At 34.1% G+C, this 22,364-nt stretch overlaps 4 protein-coding genes across 4 annotated transcripts; 2 read left to right on the top strand and 2 right to left on the bottom strand.

The window, feature by feature from the left end:
* The first annotated feature begins 2,139 nt into the window (after positions 1–2,139).
* LOC143594435 (FACT complex subunit SSRP1-like) lies at positions 2,140–8,086 on the top strand. The gene is made up of 16 exons (XM_077073755.1): positions 2,140–2,220; positions 2,345–2,530; positions 3,226–3,331; positions 3,476–3,612; positions 3,704–3,787; positions 3,854–3,948; positions 4,703–4,811; positions 4,894–4,980; positions 5,061–5,153; positions 6,078–6,275; positions 6,352–6,497; positions 6,581–6,728; positions 7,275–7,373; positions 7,446–7,628; positions 7,714–7,792; positions 7,898–8,086. The coding sequence occupies exons 1-16, from the start codon at positions 2,167–2,169 to the stop codon at positions 8,014–8,016; spliced, it is 1,923 nt and encodes a 640-aa protein (XP_076929870.1). The 5' UTR covers positions 2,140–2,166; the 3' UTR covers positions 8,017–8,086.
* Positions 8,087–8,173: 87 nt separating this feature from the next.
* LOC143594428 (S-protein homolog 29-like) lies at positions 8,174–8,575 on the bottom strand. Its single transcript, XM_077073747.1, has one exon. The coding sequence runs from the start codon at positions 8,573–8,575 to the stop codon at positions 8,174–8,176; it is 402 nt and encodes a 133-aa protein (XP_076929862.1).
* A 5,267-nt stretch (positions 8,576–13,842) lies between these two features.
* On the bottom strand, positions 13,843–16,662 carry LOC143594434 (protein gamma response 1-like). The gene is made up of 2 exons (XM_077073754.1): positions 15,480–16,662; positions 13,843–14,603 (listed from the first exon to the last, which is right to left on the bottom strand). Exons 1-2 carry the CDS (start codon positions 16,660–16,662, stop codon positions 13,933–13,935), a joined length of 1,854 nt encoding a protein of 617 aa, XP_076929869.1. The 3' UTR covers positions 13,843–13,932.
* Positions 16,663–19,901: 3,239 nt separating this feature from the next.
* On the top strand, positions 19,902–21,543 carry LOC143594433 (sm-like protein LSM7). Its single transcript, XM_077073753.1, has 5 exons — positions 19,902–19,947; positions 20,773–20,854; positions 20,989–21,060; positions 21,168–21,220; positions 21,315–21,543. Exons 1-5 carry the CDS (start codon positions 19,945–19,947, stop codon positions 21,402–21,404), a joined length of 300 nt encoding a protein of 99 aa, XP_076929868.1. The 5' UTR covers positions 19,902–19,944; the 3' UTR covers positions 21,405–21,543.
* The last annotated feature ends 821 nt before the right edge of the window (positions 21,544–22,364 follow it).

The following is a 22,364-nucleotide window of genomic DNA, read 5'->3' as shown; positions in this document are numbered from 1 at the left end:
TTATTCATTCCTCTAACTCTTACTGTGGTAAAGCATATCAACATTAGGCTTGTGATCCAAAGAATGAAACAGAATCAATAAAATTCGTAAACTAGGGCGATGTATTGTATACCAGAATCAGAGAAGATTGAAGTTGAAATCCGTAAAGATTAGCTACCTAAAATCGAATTAATCATGCTAGGGTTTATTATTGACTGATAGCGGCGTTGGATACCGGAACCCCCATGAACAACGGCAAAAGGATGCAATTAACGCCACAAATCCGATGGTGGTACAAAGAAAGAAATTTGGGTTTATACCAGGTAAATTGACAAAGCATGAAGGAGAAATGAGTTAAGTATAAAGAACATACAAAGACTTAATCTTCTCGTAGGCTTGCCATGTCATAGCTTTTTGACAACTAGGATGGACATGCCAACAAGGAGTTAATGGAGTTACTACTCGGTTAGTCGCGTACTGATGGAATAAACGAAGGTGAAAGTTGGGGCCATTGTCAGCCAAAATGAAAGTTAGAACGACTTCGACCAAAATGAGATAGTTGGGATTAATAAAAACCAATAATCCTAAATTTAATGATTTAGGCAGGTTTAATATGTATGAAACTAGTTTATAACTTAGTGGTTATGTATCTAGGATATTTAGTTTGATGGTATTTTAATGTGTTAAAGTGATACTCTTTTACAAAGGTTGAAGATTTAAACCTCGTTGTGAATTGTAAAGTAAAATTAGGAATTAATTAAATGGGTGTTTCATTTATTGTTATAAAAAAAGAAAAACTAAGTGGCTATGTGTTTTAAGTTTAACAACACACAAAAAATTTATTTTTATTTCTGCTTATTAGTTCGTACGTTAGGACTTAGGATGCTTATTAGTATAAGAAGAATTTCATATATCTCTTTACAAACTTAAATAATAACATATATTCCAAACTCAAATTTGAAATATCAAATATGACCAACTTAAATAAATTTATGATCATTTACCCTTGTCAAAATTTTAATTTCTTTTAGCCTGTTTTAACTTTTATCCAAGATACCATAAAGGCATAAAGTTTCTCTGCACCCATGGGCCATGAGTCCATGACCCAACCAGAAACTAATGGATCCTACAGTTTTTTCTTTTTTATTTTTTGTTTTTAAACTTATAAGGACGGATTTATGTTTTTATTTTATTATTATTTATATAATCAATATTACGTAATAAGTATATGTAACACATTTTTAACTTTATGTATATTAGTTTTAGGTGTAAACAAACCGATTTGAGCGGAGTTCAAGCTCCTCTAGGCTTGAGCTTGGCTTGTTTTGACTTATGAGAGCTCTGGTTCGACTAGTTCTAAGCTATTTATCTAAAGTTTGAGTTTGACTTATTTAATATTTATTATTTAATTTACATATGTTTTTGATTAATTATTATATATTTTGAGAGAAATTTTAAACAAGCCTAAACTTGTGTAGTATCTTAGACGAAGCAAAACCTGGTTTAAAATTAATACATAGACGTTAAAAATAGGCTAGACGAGCTTTATTTGAGTTTATATAAAGTGAATACGTTTTTTTAATCCGTAACCTAAGAAATTGAGGTCGTAACTCGTAATGTGATCCCCGCCTCCCACCTTCTTTTACGCTCACAAAAAATCAAATCAAACCAAAGCGGATCATTCATATTCATTTAGCATGCTCATTTCAATCAATTAGCAGCTAATCAACTATCCAAATCTCAGTAAGTTACGTATTCCGTTAGTCAACTCAATTATCCGTTGTTCACTGAACTAAATATCCTGTTTCGTAATTTGATATATCATAGTGATTAGATTCGATCAAATTGATTTAAAATCCTGTAATCTGTTCGTTTTTGTTGACAATCGGATGGTTGCTTAATGAATGATGATGCTATTAGCTTGCATTGCAATTTGTTAATGTTATGATTTCGTTTATTGATCGTTTTTGTTTTCGGTTTGAATCGAATCACCATTGTTAGGTTTTGAATTTGAATGTAATTAGCATTAATTGATTGATTTAGTGGTTAATTGTAAGTATGCGTTCATATCATATCACCTGAAGCAGTAATTAATGATGAATTGGAATTTAAAGACTAGTGTTTATATAGCATCTATATTCTATCTATATCACTTGAGGCAGTTGTTTTGTAGATTGGATTTTAACGATGGCGGACGGTCACTCGTTTAATGATATATCACTTGGAGGTCGTGGTGGTACCGTAAGTTTTCTCATCGCCACAAGTATAACTGAAAGTTATTTTTTAAAGGATTTCAGATTCAGTTTAATGATACGATATATTGAAGCGAAAATATGCCTCATTTTACTACTTTTGTGTAATGTAGAATCCAGGTCAGCTTAAAGTGCATTCGGGCGGTGTATTGTGGAAGAAACAAGGTGGCGGGAAGGCTGTTGAAGTGGATAAATCTGATATTTTGGGACTTACATGGATGAAAGTTCCTAGAACGAATCAGCTTGCTGTCAGAACTAAGGATGGTCTTAAGTACAAGTTCACTGGTTTCCGTGATCAGGTTGCTTTCAATGGTTGTTTATGTGTTTATTGATTATTATGTACGATACGTTTTGTATGTTATTCATTTGGTTTATCCATAGCGAAACTTGATGTTTGTGGCCGTGAGAGATGATGTGAAACAAAACAATAGCAGTTTGGATTAATATGAGAGCACTAGAGACATTTAGAAAACTAAATAGGGCTTCAGATTTGGTTTGTTTTGTTTTGATTAATGTATAATTTAATGCATGAGTGATAGAATAATATCTCTCTCTTATTGGCTTTGTTTTTTAAGAATCGCATACGTATACATATAGAAGCATATCTTAACTTCATTTTAGATTTTTTTTAATTGTTGACATACAACAGAGTAGTTCGTGTGAAACCTATAAAATTTTTTGCATGCATTAGCATTTTACAAAGGCACTTGGATATAAAGATACTTTGCTTTAAATATTTTTTTTTTGAGTTTGCCATCAATGTATGATTTCTTATCTTAATCATGAACTTTATAATTTTAATTTCTATATATCACTATACTTGCTTGATTATGATTCAGCTGTTTAGAACCAAGCATAAAGTTGACCTTTTATGAAAGAGGTACATCAATACATGTTTATCTAAAATATTTGGAAAATATTTTTGCGATTGGTTTGCTTTTTGATCGCTTATATTCATAACACTTGTTAATTAAGCTCATTAACTTTACCGCAGGATGTCATTAGCCTGACCAACTTTTTCCAGAACACTTGTGGGTTAACAACAGAAGAAAAACAGCTTTCTGTTAGTGGGAAAAACTGGGGAGAAGTTGATTTAAATGGTCAATCCCCTTAATCTGTTTTGTTTTCTATTAGCCACTTAGCTTAAATCTCCAAAAAACATGCCTTTTAGTAGTTATATTGAGATGTATAACAACAAACATTTTATCTAAAAGCTGAGTATTTTACTTTCTGAAAACTTTCAGGCAATATGCTCTCTTTTAATGTTGGTCAAAAACAAGCATTTGAAGTCTCCTTAGCTGATGTGTCACAGACACAGCTTCAAGGAAAGACTGATGTCATACTGGAATTCCATGTGGACGACACAACTGGCGCAAACGAGGTTGTTATCTGTTATTTAATTTTATTTCAGATTATTTATGTCACATGGATGTTGCTTTTGATTTTAGTATTTTTTTTGTAATTTAATGCAGAAAGATTCATTGATGGAGATAAGTTTCCACATACCCACTAACAACACACAGTTTGTTGGTGATGAAAACCGCCCACCTGCGCAGGTTAGATTGTTTAGATTTAGTTTTTATTGCTTTGTTCTACAGGTGGCATCTCATACTTGTTTTCAGGTATTTCGTGAGAAAATAATGTCTATGGCGGATGTCGGTGCTGGTGGTGAGGAGGCGGTTGTCACGTTTGAGGGCATTGCTATTCTCACTCCAAGGTGGGTTTTTAGCATGATTGTTAACGTGTATTCTTTTTACGTGTTGGGTTAAACGTTTTTTGTCCACATCATTTGTATGCATATTGACAACTAGTTGGAGTTTCCATCTGCGATGTGATGGGAATTTTGCACATGTACATCTGCAATTCGACCTAACAGAGCACGTGCGAAAGTCACTTCACTTACGATGTCAAAATTACTTAATTTTGAATACAACTATGTTTTTAATAAAATTTATATCGAAATGTTGGGGGAAAAAATTAAACATTGCTGTGTATTTAGAATTTGTTAAAAAAATATTGAAGAAAAGTTATTAGAGAAAAACAAAGTTAAATGATGAATGAAATGTTATTAAAAATAATTAAATGGGTTAAAAATGTATATTTCTCATAGTGTAAGGGGTGAAATTGAAACTTAAAGAAAGGTGGCAAAATGTGATTGGCCAAGTCACTAGTCATGGTTTGTAAATTGTTATATATTTAATTAGTGCCAAATATGATTACAAAAACTAATTTTGTTTTATGAATAGTCTAAATATTCAAATAATATATATTGGGAAGCTTTAAACATTGAAGCAAACTTTGGGCGGCTTTTGGCCCGTTCAACCCGTTTCCTGTTTCAGTGTTTTTTGTTTGTATCCGTTTGACTCAAATCAAGCATTCAAAAGTAAAATGGTCGAATTTACATCTTCTAATTGATGTAATTTCTGGTGGTTTAAAAATTTGAATTTATGTAATGCCTTTTTTTATTGCAGGGGTCGTTACAATGTTGAACTTCATCTATCCTTTTTGAGGCTGCAAGGCCAAGCAAATGACTTCAAAATTCAGTTCAGCAGTGTAGTTCGTGTGTTTGTACTACCTAAGGTTTATATATTGCTCTCTTTTGTTTATTACAGATAAATGTTTTCTGAATACTCTACTTCATGTTTTTCGTGTTGTAATGCAGTCAAATCAACCACATACATTTGTTGTTGTTACACTCGATCCACCTATCCGTAAAGGTCAAACTATGTATCCACATATAGTGTTGCAGGTATGTTGCTAATTGCTCCTGGTAATTAATTAGTTAATTTGTTAAATAATTTTGTTTATTGTGTTTTTTGCGTGTCATAGTTTGAAACAGATTATGTGGTGGAAAGCACCTTGACAATGAATGAAGATCTATTTGCTACCAAATACAAGGACAAGTTAGAACCGACTTATAAGGTAGTTTTCATTTAAATAAGTCATATATTTGTTTGCTGTGATTAGAATTAAAAGTGGCAGTTTTGACCTGTTCCCTTGTAAACGGTTAATTCGGGTTATGTTTTATTACTAATGGGTCAAAAGAAAACAGGATTTAAGTCGCTTAATTAAAGAAATATGGCTCAGATGGGTCAAAAGTAAACCTCTAAGCTAGCCAAACGAACACAAACAGTTAAACGATGGTCGAATGGAGTTTTCTTGTTCTTGTTCGTTCATTAAGAAAATGAATGCGTTCATGTTCTTTCGTTATAGTAGAAATGAACGGTTCATGAACACAAACGGACATAAACGAAAAAAATATGACTGAACATTGATGAGCGTATAAAAACGAACATAATTGAGTAAACGCCAATTAAAAGTAAATATGAATATCAATCTGTTGGGCCTAAAAATTTAATAAGACCAGACTAAATTGTCATGGGTGATATATTTAATATCATAAAACTAGACTAAATTGTAATTGACCTAACATTTAAATGAATACATAAATGAACAAACGTAAACTAGTGAATATAAACGAACATTAACAAATGAACATAAACGAACATTCACAAACATATATGAGCGAACAAGACTTGTATTGTGTTCATTCATTATGAAATTAATGATCACAAATGAACTTCCCCCGGCCTAGTCATAAGAATTGAAAGCCATCCGCAGTGTATTCAAATCTACAAGATAAAGCCTTTTTATAATCATGTTTACTTCCAGTCCAAACTGACCCGTTTTGGCCAACGACTCAAGCCCGCTTTGACTTCCTACCAAACCCATTTGACTTTTTACCAAACCCATTTGTCTCGCCATCTAGCCACCTTATATGAGGCTATGAGCTTTTACACCAACTTTTATTTACTTTTTGATAGTATTAAAATTTAAACTTAACAGGGACTGATTCATGAAGTGTTCACAATGGTGTTGAGAGGCTTATCTGGCACCAAACTCACAAGACCCGGAAAGTTCCGTAGTTGTCAAGACGGTTATGCTGTAAAATCATCCTTAAAAGCTGAAGACGGTGTTCTTTATCCACTGGAAAAAAGCTTTTTCTTTTTACCAAAACCACCTACTCTTATTCTATATGATGAGGTTTTAGTTCTCAGTTTATTTACATTAAAATGATTTGTAAGTTGACCAAGTTGACTCATGTTGACTTTTACTTTAGATTGATTATGTGGAATTTGAAAGGCACGCTGCGGGAGGATCAAACATGCATTACTTTGATCTTCTAATCAGACTAAAGACCGAGCAAGAACATCTTTTCAGGAACATTCAGAGAAATGAATATCATAATCTCTTTGAGTTTGTCAAGTTAGTATATTAATATTATATACTTGTTTTGAAAGTGATTAGATTGAGAAAAGCGTCAGTGAGCTCATTATTTTAATGTGCAGTTCAAAGGGTCTTAAAATTATGAATCTTGGTGGTGCTAAAACAACAGACGGTGTTGCAGCTGTGCTACAAGATGAAGATGATGATAATGTTGACCCGCATTTAGAGCGGATAAAGAACGAAGCTGGTGGTGATGATAGTGATGAGGAGGTTAAATTGTCTATCTTAATTTTCTCGTTTATTTTTATTCTTATTAGATGTGGTAAGATGGTCGGTTAGGTTGAGCCAAAAACACTTTAGTTCAAAAGATTTTAACAAATAGCGGTATTTTGGTCATTTCATGAAAACTAACAGAAACAATCTAACAGAGTTAGCTTTAGGGACGGAAAGTGTTAAAAAATGAAACCATAGTGACTCAAAGAGTTAAGGGTTTCAGTTTTGGACTGAACTATTTAAAATGGTCAAACCATGGACTAAAATGGAACTTTTTTTTTTTTTAAATCACTAATGTGTATTTAGATTAAAAAACATCACTACAATGGTTTTAATTTTGAAACGAACAGTAGAATAGTTATCTGAATCTTTGAATAAAGACCATTTGAGAGGTTGTAGGCATTAAACTTGTTTGATCAATTATTGTTTTAGCTAAAAAATGTTAATTGACCCGTTTGAGACAAGTGTAACTGACCCATTTATAAGCAAACGGGTAAAAACTGAGCATTTATTTATTCTCTTAAAACTTGTTTACATATTTAGGACGAGGATTTTGTCGCTGACAAGGATGATGGAGGGTCACCAACCGATGATTCAGGGGGAGATGATTCTGATGGTAGTTTGAGTGAAGGTGACAAGGAGGTGAGTAGCCGGGTTTTGTTATAACTTCATATTATTATTATTTTGTAAAATTTTCAATATTTTGTATATTAGAAACCTGTGAAAAGGGAACCAAAGAAAGAACCTAGTACTTCTAAGGCTGTTTCAAGTAAAAAGAGAGCTAAAAGCGGTGAAGACGATGCATCAAAGAAGAGAAAGCCCAAGAAGAAAAAGGACCCGAATGCACCTAAGAGAGCTATGAGTGGTTTTATGTTCTTCTCACAGCTTGAAAGAGAGGTTGGTATTTATATACGTATATGCTATGCGTGTGTGTGTGTATACATGTATCATGAATCTCACTTATTCTGTGTTCCATCTTCAGAATGTGAAGAAGGATAACCCTGGTATTGCATTTCAAGAAATTGGGAGGGTTCTCGGTGAACGCTGGAACAAGTTAACAGGTTTTGTAACTCTTCACACTTAATTTGAAAGCATCAATTATTTATCAGAAAATAGGAAATGAATGCGATAATTTTTTTAAAAGTTTAATTTGTTATGTTTTGTAGCTGAAGAGAAAGAACCATATGAAGCCAGGGCTCAAGCCGACAAGAAGCGTTACCAAAATGAAATTAGCAGCTACAAACCAAAGCCCGCAAATTCAGGCAACGCATCCGATTCTCCCTAAACTCATAAACGTTTCTTAAAACTGTTTCAGTTTCGGGTTTTCCCAGTTTTGTAATAATAAACATCTTATTTATAGAAAACCACAACCAAAAAGGTGAGAATTCAACAATTCAGAGTCTAAAATCATGCAAGTGTTAAAACTAACAAACTAAAATATATTAAGAGTACCATGAAAACCGGAAATCCCATGAGTCGGTTTTCGAGTCATACGCGTAGACACCATCGATAGTAAACATCCACCGACAATCCGAGCCACAACCATAATGATCTTTCATGTACTCGTATGCACCAAAATCAATTCTCCGCATCACATCACACCACCTCGCGTTACAATGAAACAAAGTTGTTTTTGAAAAGTTTGGCTTGAACTTCCACTCCATCGATTGACCGTAAGATAAAACGTGTTGCCCCAAATCATCGTCTGACGATTGACAAGTAATATTCATATCGTCCTTGTATCCGATCATGTTCGTGATTTGGACTCTAACTTTGCCGCGTGCTACATGAATTAGTGTGGTGATTAGGAGTAGTTGTAGCATCCTTGTCATTGCTGCAGCCATTGAACCAGTTATGTTGTCTGCCTTGGTGTGGGTTAGTTAACATGGATGATATATAGAAATATCAAATATAAGCTATCATGCCTCTATTAATGGTAATTTAATAAAATGTTCTCGTTATCATTTTCCTATTAATTTCTACCATTATTGGTTTTAATGTCTGCCTAAAGGGAATTTGGATAGTCCATAAGTATTTAATCGTTAGTCCTTTCGAAAAAAGAAAAGGTCTTTAATCTTTAGTGATGGTTTATCACACATTCATTACAGAAAGTAAAACCATGTCGCATTCTAAATCTGTCCGAAGGATATAAAGTATAAACTATATTTTCCCCAAGTCAAATAAATAAAACTTTAAAAACTATTCAGAAGTAAAAGAATTTGGTAATCCGAGTCGGACTCGTGCTGGTCGAAGTTTTTGGTTGTAATTTTTTAATTTATTTCATGTGTTTCGAGTGCGTATGACCTTTTTAAGTCTTGCTAGCATTGCTTGTTAGAGCCCTCCCTATTTGGCGCGGAAGGCCGTCCACACCGCCGAGGGGAGCGGTAGAGGGCACGGAGGGGGGGGGGGGGGCGAATTGAACGGCCGGCACGGAGAGGGAGAAAATGGTGGGCCCCAGTCCAATGCATCTTTTGACCGTTGTAAAATAAAAGAATTAAAATTTAACAATTTTCTCGTTAAATTCAAACAATTTTTCATTTTTTTACTCAAGCAACTCTCATTTTCACACCAATATTTACTTTAAAACTCTTAAATTTTAACAACCATAAATCCGAGCTCGAACCCGAACACAAGCTCGAGCTCAAACCCGAACCCAAACACGAACTCGTGGGATCCGAGTCAAATGTGATGGGCTAGTTTGCTCGAAAATGACATTGACCTTAATAACCCTTTCTATGCAAACCAACAACGACCCGCAATGCCTCCACCCATGCAATCGTTTACCCCCGATATGTTATTTCGACCGCCAATGCCGTATATGTCTTCGCAAGTACCCGAAACCCAAATACCCCATACCCAAATACCCGAAATCCAAGTACCCGAAAAGCAAGTTCGTCGTAAAATAAGTCATAAAAAAGAGAACCCTGTTGACGATCAAACACCTACCGAAAAGGCCTAAAGACAAAGGTGGGAAGCGGGTGAGGAATTGCCGTTAGCGCGTGCGTGGATGGACTCATCCGAAGATTCAATTTAAGGTAAACTATAAAAATATTTATATATATATATATATATATATATATATATATTCCATGTTTTATTTTTTTGTTTACCAATACTAAGCTTTTATATATATCGAAGGTGACGGTAAAAATATCCCTGAGTTTTGGGAAGAAATACGTACTAAGTTCTTTGCTACAACGGGTCGAGGTTCTTACTGCGGGAATGATTCCGTCTGCAACAAATGGAAAGGAATACGCAAAAAAATAACCAACTTCACCAGCATTCACACCCATGTTAACAACAATAGAAAAAGCGGCATGAACGATGCCAACGTGATGGAGGCTTGCCTAAAACAATACAAGGCCGTTTATAATGGAGATTTCAATATGATGGAAATTTAGAGACAATGCACAAGCTCGCCAAAGTGGCATGCGGTCTCGACATCATCACCGCAACCGTCCAAACGGTCAAAGACAACGTCTACTTCGGCCAATCAATCGTCGTCTCAATCCATGTCGGATGTCGTTGTCAGCTTAATCTAAACGAGTTTGATCCCGAATTTATTTTTGATGAACTGGATGAGTTACCACGTCCGGTTGAAAGAGATAAAGCCAAGGCGGCGGCTAGAGGTGGAGGATCTTCGTCTAGAATGACATCCTTGATGAGTTCCAAAGTGAGCTCGCGTTTTGACAACTTGGAGCTCAACCTAAACGAGATTGCCGATGCTAAAAAACAGATGAACTCACGAGAATGCACGAAGAAAGAAAAGTGATGCATGCGGAATACAAAGCGATGCATTAAGAAAGAAAAAAGTTCACTTGGAGCGGCAACGAGAAAAGGATTTCAAGCTCCTCGCAAAGGATCGATCTATCGCATCTAGATCCGGCTACGTAGGCAGTTTCGGAGGAAAAAAAAGCAAGGATAATGGCCAAATATGCAAACGAGGACGATGACAACGAATATTAGTTATATGTTGGTTATGTTTTTATTTTTATTTTTTTTATTTGTATGTATTTTATTTTTATTTTTTTATTATATGGTTTTTATGTTTATTTAAATTTTAATTTTAGTAAGAGTTTTCCCATAATTTTATTATATGGTTCACCTTAGATTCAACCTTATGCAAGAGTTTTCCCATAGCAAACATTTTTTTTGCTTTATGATTTTTTATTTTATTTATGATTTTTCCCAGTATCGATAGAATGAGCACTGTGAACTATCTGCTTAAAAAAGAGAATTGTATAAAAAAAATCAGAGCAATCTATCTAGTGTAGAACAGATTTGTAATATTGTGGACCATGATTTCTAGCGTTTTCAAAAAAATTTGCTTGCCTTGAGTGGACTAGGTCAGACAGTACGCTCACTAGATCCAACTATTACACACACGGAACACTAACCCTTTCTCGACATCCATTAGATCAACAAAACCAAACCATTGCCTGACGTGAACTAAAACTTTCTCATTTGACTGTTTTATCCGGCTCCGTAGAAAGCTTTCTTTACTAAAGCAAAGACGAAGCAAAACCTTTCTTTTCTTATGATTAGAGGGAAGGATCACTCCAAAAAGCAAGCTTTCTTTATATACGATAAATAAATTTGAAGTTCTTTCCTCGGTCTTCATTCAGTGAAAGGTAGTTCGCTGGGCCTGTATTTTGCTCCCAGAGGTGCTGGTTTGACTCCAGCTCACAACAAGACCAAAGGTCATAGAATATCTAAGCGCCTCCGTTTTCTCCTTAGATGGATGACAGTCCCATTTTTCTTTAAGTTCGAAGATTCTACTTGATTTGTTAAGCATGTGAACAAGTATCCCCCTACTGAAGGAATGGATTGTTTGCAGCTTATCACGAAATCCGTTCTTAGACCTACCGGTGACCGGCTTCGCGAGACCATTTCGATCTACGCATGGCTAAGCTCTATTGGGCGGTGGCTTATCAAAGCACTACTTGATAAGATCAGTAATAAAAAGAAAGACTTGCCCTTTCGGTGAAGTTGCTTTCTTCTCTTACGATATTTCTCGATATTTCTAGTTGGATGAAAAGATCAATCCTAAATGAAGTCTCTCTTACAGTTGTCCCCAGCTGATGTTTCTACTCCCAGCGAGAGAGACCTCTCATAGCTGAGGTTGTCTAACTATGTTTTAATTCTAGGGTAAGACACCTGGTATTGAACTGGGAAAAGCCATTGTTTGTATCCATGCTTGTCATCTAATCGTATATCAGTATTCCATAGGTAAAGACACCAGTTTATCTGGGTAAACCTTAGTTATATCGGCTACGGCCTAAAGTCTAAAGTAAAATGAACACTCTTTTTAGTATATTTGCTGAGAAATTATCAATCTTATCAAGTATTGACCTTTGAAAGGTTGGTGGTGGTTCTAGTGTTTTACCATTTCCAGTTTTAGCCAGGTTCCCTTATCTCAGAAAGATGCCAAAATTGTTATCATCTACATGTGAAGGACCTCCAAAAGTCCCTTTTACCAACGAGAACCAGATATGTTTGGCCTTCGATGCCCCCTTACCAAAGAGGGGCATTGTAGCTTGGGGTTTCGATGCCCCCTAGTGTCCACGTGACACTGTGGAGGGACTTCGATGCCTCCACCATAAAAAAACTGTCTTAATGAGATTAGAGAGATAAAATGTGTCTACCCGAGTCATGACAAGATAATCTGATTTAATTAAAATTATATTTTTAATTGATAAGTGACGGAAGTTAATGACTTGATTGTATACGGATTCGTGTTAGGTATAGATGATTTGAGAAAACAGGAAAATTAGATTTAACTTAATTTTTAATAAAATTAATCCTGAATTGTAGAAAAAATCTGAGCAAAATTTTATTCAACAATAATATCATCTAAGAAAATTAATTATAACGGATAAGTAACAAGTAGAAAATAATAATATTATGTCATTCCCACTTTATTGAGGTGGTAAGATGGTTTGGGTGTTAAATAAGAGGTCAATGGTTTAATCCTCATAGTGTATAACATTTAGCTATTCAAAAAATGATAAGAAAATTAGTTGTTCAAAAAGTAAGAAAATATTGAGATTGTTAATCTCACACTAATAAGAAAATTAGTTGTTCAAAAAACAAAATCTCACACTAATAAGAAATTAATTGTTCAAACAAAAAATAATAATAATATTAAAATATTGAGATTCTTAATCTCACTCGGTGATTTACAAGTAATCCTCATAATTCAAAAAATAATAAAATATTGAGATTCTTAATCTCACACTAATAAGAAAATTAGTTGTTCAAAAAACAAAATCTCACGCTAATAAGAAAATTAGTTGTTCAAAAAACAAAAAATAATAATATTAAATATTGAGATTCTTAATCTCACTCGGTCATTTACAAGTAATCCTCGTAGCATGCACTATACAACATGTAGTTGTTCAAAAAATAAGACTCATAGTGTACACTGTATAACATGCAGTTATTCAAAAAATAAGAAAATAATAATATTAAACTACTGAGATTCTTAATCTCACTTGATCATTTACAAGTAATCCCCATAGCATATACAACATTTAGTTGTTCTAAAAATAAGAAAATAATAATATTAAAATATCGAGATTCTTAATCTCTCTCGGTCATTTACAAATTACAAGTAAACTATGATCATGGCTTGTTTATTTTACACCACCAATACCCTCCTTGACGATTGAGTACCATGACCCTAAACAATGATGCTGGAGTACTTCAACCACAACATCCTGATCATATGCTCACGTTGACGGTGTGCCTTTTGAGAACAGTATAAACTCTTTTAACCTTTGAGAAGAGATTGTTTGGGTTGTTGAACGATCCTCCAGAGCTCAAGCATGCCTAACTTATTCAGTAAACAAGTCGTGTTTTGATTGGCATGTTTAATGAGTTGATCTGTTTACTCATTTATTACAGCCTGCCATACTAAGTTACCAACTTATGACTCCTATATAACATGTTTACAAAGTATTTCTTCGTTCATACTATAAAGTGAGTTGTGTTTCTCATTGATTAATGGCAGGTTTTTTTTGGCACCAAGATCATTATTTGATTGTATTTTTATGCTAGAAAACATAATCAAACACAATATTCAAAGCACAATAAGCAAAATTAAAATCCAAAGCACCCCATCTTTACTTTAAAAATGTTCATTATGTGATATGAGTCACTATCCAAATCAAATCTAATCGGTCCAAAATTCAATACACTATCACATTTCAGATTCAAACCCAATATTCCAAAAACCTTCAGGAGTCGAAGGAGGCACAAACCTGTATCGATGCCTAGAAACACCTTCATGATGTTCACACCGAAGATTCTGCTTATTATTGTTATCATCAGGAAGAACAGCATCATAGAACTTTTTGCACTGCTTACATTCAACTCCTTGAAGATTAGCCCTCTCAGCTTTCTTTCTAACAGGCTCAACATACTTAAAACTTTTCTTCTCGGGCCTTTGTGGGCCAGGGCCCGGGTCAGCGTTTAAGTCCTGCGTTTCATCATCAGTGGCGCTGTCAGAATTCATGTCTTTGGGAGCGGGGGGTGGAAGCTGATGAATAGCCTCTTCTTTTACTCCTTTTTTCAAGTCTTCTTTGATGTTTTCCAATGGAGTATCGAGAAAATCATCATGCAGGTCGAGGCCATTTCTGTTTTTGGTGGGCCGAGTGTCTCGCCAATGAGAAATTGGCCGTTTTGATCCAGATAATGAGTTTGTCTTTTTGCTGCTGCTTTCGGGTTGAGCTACAAATGGGGAACTTGAGCTTGACCCGTGTATTATTTTTATTTTAGTCTTGTTTTTGTCGTTCTGGTTTTGTTGGTCTGTATTATGATTACTTGTTTCACAAGCAAGCGTTGGGCTATTTGGAGACTTTGTGTCCATAACTGTAATGATATACGAGAAGTAGTCAGTTAACTTTAGGTGGCAATTCGACCAATTTACTTACAAATAGATTGTTTCAGGTACTTATTAAACGAATATGTAAACAAACAAACTTAAACTAATGAACGTAAATGAACGAATGGACTCAAACGAATTTAAATGAACGACCGTAAGCAAGCATTCATGGGCATAAAAAGAATGAACAAGACATGTATTCGTGTTCGTTCGTTTAACAAAATGAGCAAAAACTTTTGCTCATGTTCGTTCGCTTATTAAATAAATGAACACAAACGAACTTCCGGTCCGAACGGTTCACGAACGGTATTTAAAATAAATGAATAAAACCAAAGCGTATTTTAAGAACAAACCGTTCTAATTTGTTCATTTATTTAACAAATGAACAAGCATGGTCAAAACTTTTAGTTCATTTAGTTAGATAAACGAACATGAATACATGTCTCCTTCGTTCATTTATGTTCATTAACGTTCATCTAAATTTGCTTATGTTAGTTAGTTTTACGTTTATATAAGTTAGTTCGTTTATATATCCAATAAAACTTTTTATGCACATTACAATTGAGTCGAGTTTTCGTAATGTTTTAGGCCTAACATATTGATGTTCACATTTACTTACTACTGGTGTTTGCTAATGTTGTATTAGTTTATCTATGTTCATTTACGTTTGTTTATACTATTAACGAACGAGCATAAACGAACATGAACACGTTCATTTTCTTAGCGAACAAACATGAACAAGGAAACCTCGTTCGTTAACTGTTTGTGTTTGATCGTCTGTTACTCTGTTCGATTAACGCTAAACAAACAAACACACATTATTAAAAATTATTAAAACCAATAGAAAAAGAAAGAAAAATTACCAGGTGAATTGAATATATTCTGATCGGAAACTAACTGGTCTTTATTAACTTTTGGGCTGCTGATACTGCCATTTGCCATATTCTCAGAAGTTAATCCTGCTTTTGAGCATAAATAATTGTACTGAGATTTAAGCTTCTTATAAGCATCAATAACTTCCCTTCTTTTCTGCTGTTCTATTTTTATCTCGCCATTTTTACCCTTAATCTGTCCAAGCAACTTCCCATGCAATTCCATACCTTCTGTTGAATCTTTACACCTTTCTTTAACTTCCATTTGAAGTTTTTCAACTTCTTCCTCCAAACCCTTTACTTGCACCTCAAGCAATCTTTTCTCCTTCTGCATCTCTTCTAATTCACACTTAAGTTTCATCAATTCTGAACCGTTAGATTCATTTTGTTCGATCAGTTGTTGTATCTGATCTATTAATACTTTGTTTTTCATTTCACAGTCATCTAGAAGCTGTTTAGTTTTCAAAACTTCAGCAGCTTGTGTTCTCATTTTTATAAGCAATGATTCTTGAAGCGCCTTTTTTTCATCGAACTTATTCTCTAAAACTAGAAGTTTTTCAGAAAGCTCGGCCAATTCATCATCTTTTTGATGGTTGAGCGCGTTCTTTGACCGTATCAATTCACGTAACTCACAGTTTGACTCTTCTTTTTCCTCAATCATCCTACACTTGCTTTCAAGATTCAGTTTTAAATCTTTATTTTCCTCTTCAAGGTCCTTCGTCCTCTTTTCATTGACATTTACCATATTACCCTTCGAATCTAAAAGCTCGCGTAAGCTTTTTTGTAGCTCTCGTTTTTCAGCTATCTCTTTAGTCTTTCTTTTCAGCTCCTCTTCAAGATCATTAGGGATTTTCTTCATTTTGCTGTTTTCCATTATTAAAAACTGGTTTTCTTCAAAAAGCTTTTGTTTTTCAGATTCGAGTGTTTTTAATTGGAGCATCAGATCAGTTTCCTTCTTTTTCCATTCATCTTCTGAAGCTTTCTTTGTTTCAGAATATATTTTTTTCAATTTTGATTGAAAATCTGGAAATAACTGTTTGCAGAAAAGATACTCTATTTGAGAAACACTTTCTTTTGTTTCTTGGATTGTGGCGGCCAGTAAGGTACTAAGTCCTGAGATATACTCTGTATCAGTACCATCAATATGGTAAGTTTGTTCTGAATCGCCTTCCATCTGTAATTTTCATAAAAAATGTAAATATGATGGAAAACTCTGGAAGTATATAATTGACACATTACTTATGAATGAATCAGTTAAACAGGTTGAATGCACCCCAAAGTCTAATTTGATGCATACAACCTCCTAAAATGTTTTATTCAAAGATTTACTGATTTAGAATATTATTGTAAAGGTATTGTTTTTGTAATCATAATTGATGCATTCATTATTTATAAGAAAAACTCAACAAGAAGCTCAGCCGATTGGCATAACAGGTTAAACAACAGAAGAAAGTTTATGCTATGCAGTACGCACAAAGAAACAAACAGTTTGTTAACTTTACATAATGATTACATGTCTCACTTTTTATGAAAACATGACCAAGAACTTTCTTCTCAAATCTTAATAAACTGCATGAACATACATCAAACTTGTATGTACTCGTCAACATTTCAGATGTGATTATTCAGTTTTGGTATAACACTTGCATATATCCAAAGTGCACTCACTTTCTTACTTCCCACAACTCTTTTTCAAGCTTGGTTTAAACTAAAAGGCATACATTTTCCTAAGACCTTCTGATAGATCTTTTAGCAAGATCAATAGTAGATCCAACAGTCAAGAGTTCTTTCAAGAATGAAAAACACATAAAGGGGTTTGATCAAAGACTCATTAATAGATACTAGGAAACAAACGACTGATTTTCTTGAAAAAGGTAAGATAATTGGCCCGATTTGAGAGGGGCTAATCTCCGATACAAGAATCACTCAATAATCAATTTAAACAAGACAAAGAGAATTAGAACAAAGCACACTAATTCAGCCCCAAACCTTTACTCCTTAACAACCAGGTCAAAGTACCTGAACCGGGCCCAGATGGGTCGACCCACTCTAGAATGGTGGTGATATTAGCTTACAGTATATTCTCAGTAAACTGATCTTTGATGAATCTGAACTTTGGTAACAATTAGGGCGCGTTCGTTTCACATAATGGAATTGGAATTGGAATTTGCATAGGATTTGGAATTGAAAGGAATTGGAAGGAATTGGATTTGGAATCTGAACATTCCAATAGGAATTGGAATTTGAAGGAACTGAAATCCAATTCCATCCTTGATGTGTTCGTTTGACATGAACTGAAATCGAGTTTTTTTTTTAACGAAGATAACGGCGGAAACATTTTTAGTTTTTTTAGATTTTTTGTTTTTTATTTATATTTTGCGTTATGATTTTTTATTTATTTGTTTTTATTTTTGTAGGGGTTTTCTATTAAGATCAAAAACCCCTCAAAAAATTATTCAAAAATAATAATAAAAAATTCATAACTCGAAATATAAATCGAAAACAAAATAATTAAAAAAACCAAAATATTTTATTCATTGTTCTCTTCAAAAAATAATAAAAAAAATAAAAAAACTCAGACAAAATAATCCAACGACTTCACTTGGATTCCAATTCCTTGACAACCGAACGCATCAAAAGTAAATTAAGATTCCAATTCCAACGAAACGAACACGCCACGTCATGGGATTCCTTTGAATTCCCACGAATTCTATGCGCCCTTAGGGTTTCCAAATATCGAATGCAGAAATGTATCTAGCTTAAACCGTAATAACTTTTTGTTACTCTATTGCAATATATTAAAATACTGTTAACCCTAAGAAGCATCAGACAGTTAATCAAATTTGATATACACATTTACATTTTCTTCAATCATGTGAAGAAAAAACAGTTGTTCAAACTGTAATAGCAATCAGCAATAATAAGTGTGTGTGCATTTGGACTATTGGGTGTTGATTGATAATGTGGAGTGCAGAGTCGGTACTTACACTTTGATTAGTGACGGAGGAGCAGCAGCATAAACAATATCTCCGGCATCGGAAAATTGGCGGCTGTGTGTGCGTAGCCAAGAATATAGGGATCAAAATGTAAGTTTGGCTTGGTTACACAAACAAATGAGCCAACGGTTTGTTTCAAATCAAATTTTTTAGTTAGTTTTATCGAGCAATCCACATGCCGCGAGCCTTTTAGACAATACAAAATCAGTTCTGTTTGATTATACGGGTGTAACCATGACTGAATGGTCTGTTAATCATATTCACTTAATCATAATTGCCTGTTTTGTTCGGTTATGGTTAATTTCAATCAATTTTTTTATTAGCGATTTGGTTTTCGGTTATGGTTTGGTTTTTCTCACCCCTCCATCTCACCATCTCCTCCTCCATCATTCACCCCATCACTCAACCCGTTCATTCTTTGTTTTAGTTTTCCTAGTGACAAGAGATGCAATATAAGAGATAAAACTCACAAACATAATAACTTGATGATTTAGTTTCTAGTATTACATCTAACAAGAGTAAATACCATGGATATGTCAAGCCATCTACAAGAAAATAATAATTTTTGATATCGTGGTATAAACCGTATAATATTGACTTTACATTAACTAATATATTAATACAATAGAGGACGTCATTTATATATATAATAATCACAGTGCTCCAATTATCCAAAGGAAATAGACAAATTAAGTTGTAACTTATAACTTAGTTTAACAATAAGGCTAACAAAATAAAAGTAACCGTCCATAACAAAAGAAATGAGAATCGGTCAATATTCGAAACATGTTATCACTATGCTAAAGACTCATGAATCATACATCCTCTTTTCTTTCCAATACATGTGCCAGATCAAACCTCATAATTGTTTAAAAGCCAAATGAGAAATATAAAACTTAGAAGGTAAAAGTAAAAATATACTTACCTAAGGGACTAGTTATGAAACACTGGGAGTCTATAATTAATTCAATCGAGCCCACTTTTCTCTTTAATTTTAATGATCAACCGTAAGTACTAATATTATTTGATTCATGCCCTAATTTAACTCTCACTTGCTTACAACTCTTGATAGTTACACTCATTGGCACCATACGAGCCGCACTGATTTTAGGGTTTATGTACTACTGTGTATGTATGCGTTACAATCGGTTTGTTTGAAGCAATGGAATCACTAGTTTTTATAGTCGGAAACGGAAATCTGAGAGTCAATTGAAGTGAACTCTTAATTGCAATTTAGGGTTTGGGGTTCATGCTGTATTTAATTAGTTAGTAATTCCAGTTAGGACATAGAAATTGAGATTGCTAGGGCTTACTGTAGTTATGCTAAAATTATATCTTTTGCTTTATGTATTTGTTGTAGAATTTTGAGGTGAATAATTTTATGACTTGTTTTTTTAATGTTGAACTTCAGATTCAGCAAGTACCAGTTCAGTTGGAATCAGTCGGTAGCAGCATATACAATGGTAACATTCTTCATCAATCTCACTTCTGCCCATTTATGTACAAGAACTAGAACATAACTTGAAATCCCTCATTCCTGCTAACGAAATACTTAATTTTATTTCACTAAAAGACTTAAAGAGTAGGCATCGTTTATGATGGTTACTGGTAAGCATAGTCATTAAAAGCCCTCGCTTCTTGTGCCTAGGCCCATTTTCCAAGCAAGGCCCAATATAAGCGCTCCGAGTTCCTAGGCCCTTGCTTCTTGAAGCTGATGATAGCTCTATTGGTATTGATGACGAATCAAGAACAATGATCATTTGAACCTTTACTATTTATTTCTTTTTCAACTTTTGGTTTTCATCTTTTGAACTTTTGGTAATTTCCTCTGAACGTTTTGTTATTCAAGTTGTGGAATTACATTTGAATGTTGACTCTTTTAGAATTTTTGGTGCTAATCAGTGATATTAAATGATATATAATGGCTTGTGTTTATTTTCTATGAAGAATAGTATTGTTTACATAATATATTTTATTTTATTTTTATAATTACGCTTCCTTTCTCTTAGGCCCTCACTTTTTTGCGCCTAGGTCCCTCTATGCGCCTTGGGTGCGCCTAGCATCTTTGATAACTATGCTCGTAAGAATAAGATTAACATTCTAGGATGAACGAGCATGTAATCACATCTTTTATAGTTTCTTATTCTTGATAATTAGTACTAATCCAATCAAAATTGAATATATGATACCCTACAAGTCATTTTCTTAGATACAAAGCAGTGCTAAAAGATGTTCTTAATTATCTTCCATATTCATCTTATGTATTTCGTAATGTGGATATGTTTCAGTCAGGAAGGAAGGAAACAGTTTTGGATTTGGCCAAGTTTGTTGACAAGGGTGTTCAGGTCAAGCTCACTGGTGGAAGACAAGGTTAGCAAATACATATTTATGTTTTACTATTTTGTTACATCTTACTTTCAAATGAATATGAATGAAGCCAATGAAACGACTTGAAAATGACTATTACTTATTTTATAACAAATTGACATTATTTTCTCACTTAGTGTCGGGGACGCTAAAAGGATATGATCAGTTGCTAAACCTTGTTTTGGATGAAGCTGTGGAGTATCTTAGAGGTAACAAATTTATGACTAATTATAGCATTATTGCTTCTAATTTATGTTTTTAATAAGTATATCTTGAAATTAGAAGAATGGCAAGAGTTATATATGTATTGCTACAGATGTCGAAGATCCACTGAAGACCACCGATCAAACCCGTCAACTTGGTTTAATAGTACAATTATCTATTCTCTGCTACATCAATTGAAGTATAAAAATATTTGTGATAAAAATAAAGTACTTAAAAGTTATTTTTATGTATATTGCAGGTTTGCAGGGGTACTGCGGTCATGCTTGTTTCGCCCACTGATGGTACAGAGGAGATTGCCAATCCGTTTATCCAGCCAGATGGAGCTTAATCCTGTGGTTATGCCCTTAATTTCTAGCCCGTGTTAGCGAGTAAAAAACAAACCCCTGTGTTTTCTCTAGTCAAACAGTTATAAATTCGGTTTAAGAAGATTTAAAATTCTATGATTTCTGTTAAGCATTTGAACATTCAATCTTATCTGTATTCTACTATATATTTTGCAAAAAGAATGTGTACTTAACTTTTTGTGGCGTGTAAGCTGAGCCCAGCTCGTTTATAATCAAAGAGCCTGAGCTTGGCTCTGAGTATTCTTCACTCGAGCTTGCCCGTTTATTAGTCATTAATTATCTAGTTTATAGTTATTTTGAACATAAGTTTATGTATAATAATATTTTATTTACTTGCATATATGTTATTAAATAAATTTATCACAATCATATGGATAATAGGTTTGTTTAAGCTTTTGGCGAGTTAATCTAGTATAGTTGACTGTTTGAGTAGGTCTTGATTCATCAGATCTCCGTGAGTCGTGTAATTTACACAAAATTTGCTTTTTAAAGGTTTAACATGACTTTTTTGTTGAAAGGATTAAGGATTCTCCATTCAATTTTTCTCAATTATAAATTGTTTATTGGATTATATCGAAACAGAAGGCAAGCGGGCAACAAGCTGTGCCGCTACCCCTTTTTGAATCGCAAAACTCAATCTTTTAAAAACTATATTTGCTGATCTTGGAGTCATAACATTACTATGCATGACCCGCTGAACACGGGTAAGTAGCTCCACAGCTTCAGGCGCGAGAAAACCAAAAGTGTCAAAAGCAAAAGGAATAAATACATGTTGGTTGTCAAGACACGTCTTTTCATGTTTTGCCACCTTACCTGAAGCAGCTTTTAATGCGGCTTGACCGACCGCGAAACCACTACTCCCTAAGCTCACCAAAGGAGAAACCCCTGTTAAATCCACACACACGTGTTTCCCTCCTATCCATCCAAACACCAAAATGTCAGCC

This window comes from Bidens hawaiensis, unplaced genomic scaffold, assembly GCF_021521415.1.
Source record: "Bidens hawaiensis isolate Kalapana, Puna unplaced genomic scaffold, B.hawaiensis_p1.1 tig00043628_1, whole genome shotgun sequence".
NCBI classification, from domain to species: domain Eukaryota; kingdom Viridiplantae; phylum Streptophyta; class Magnoliopsida; order Asterales; family Asteraceae; genus Bidens; species Bidens hawaiensis.
The sequence above is the reverse complement of the archived record's forward strand: the minus strand, read 5'-3'. Positions and strand labels throughout refer to the sequence as shown.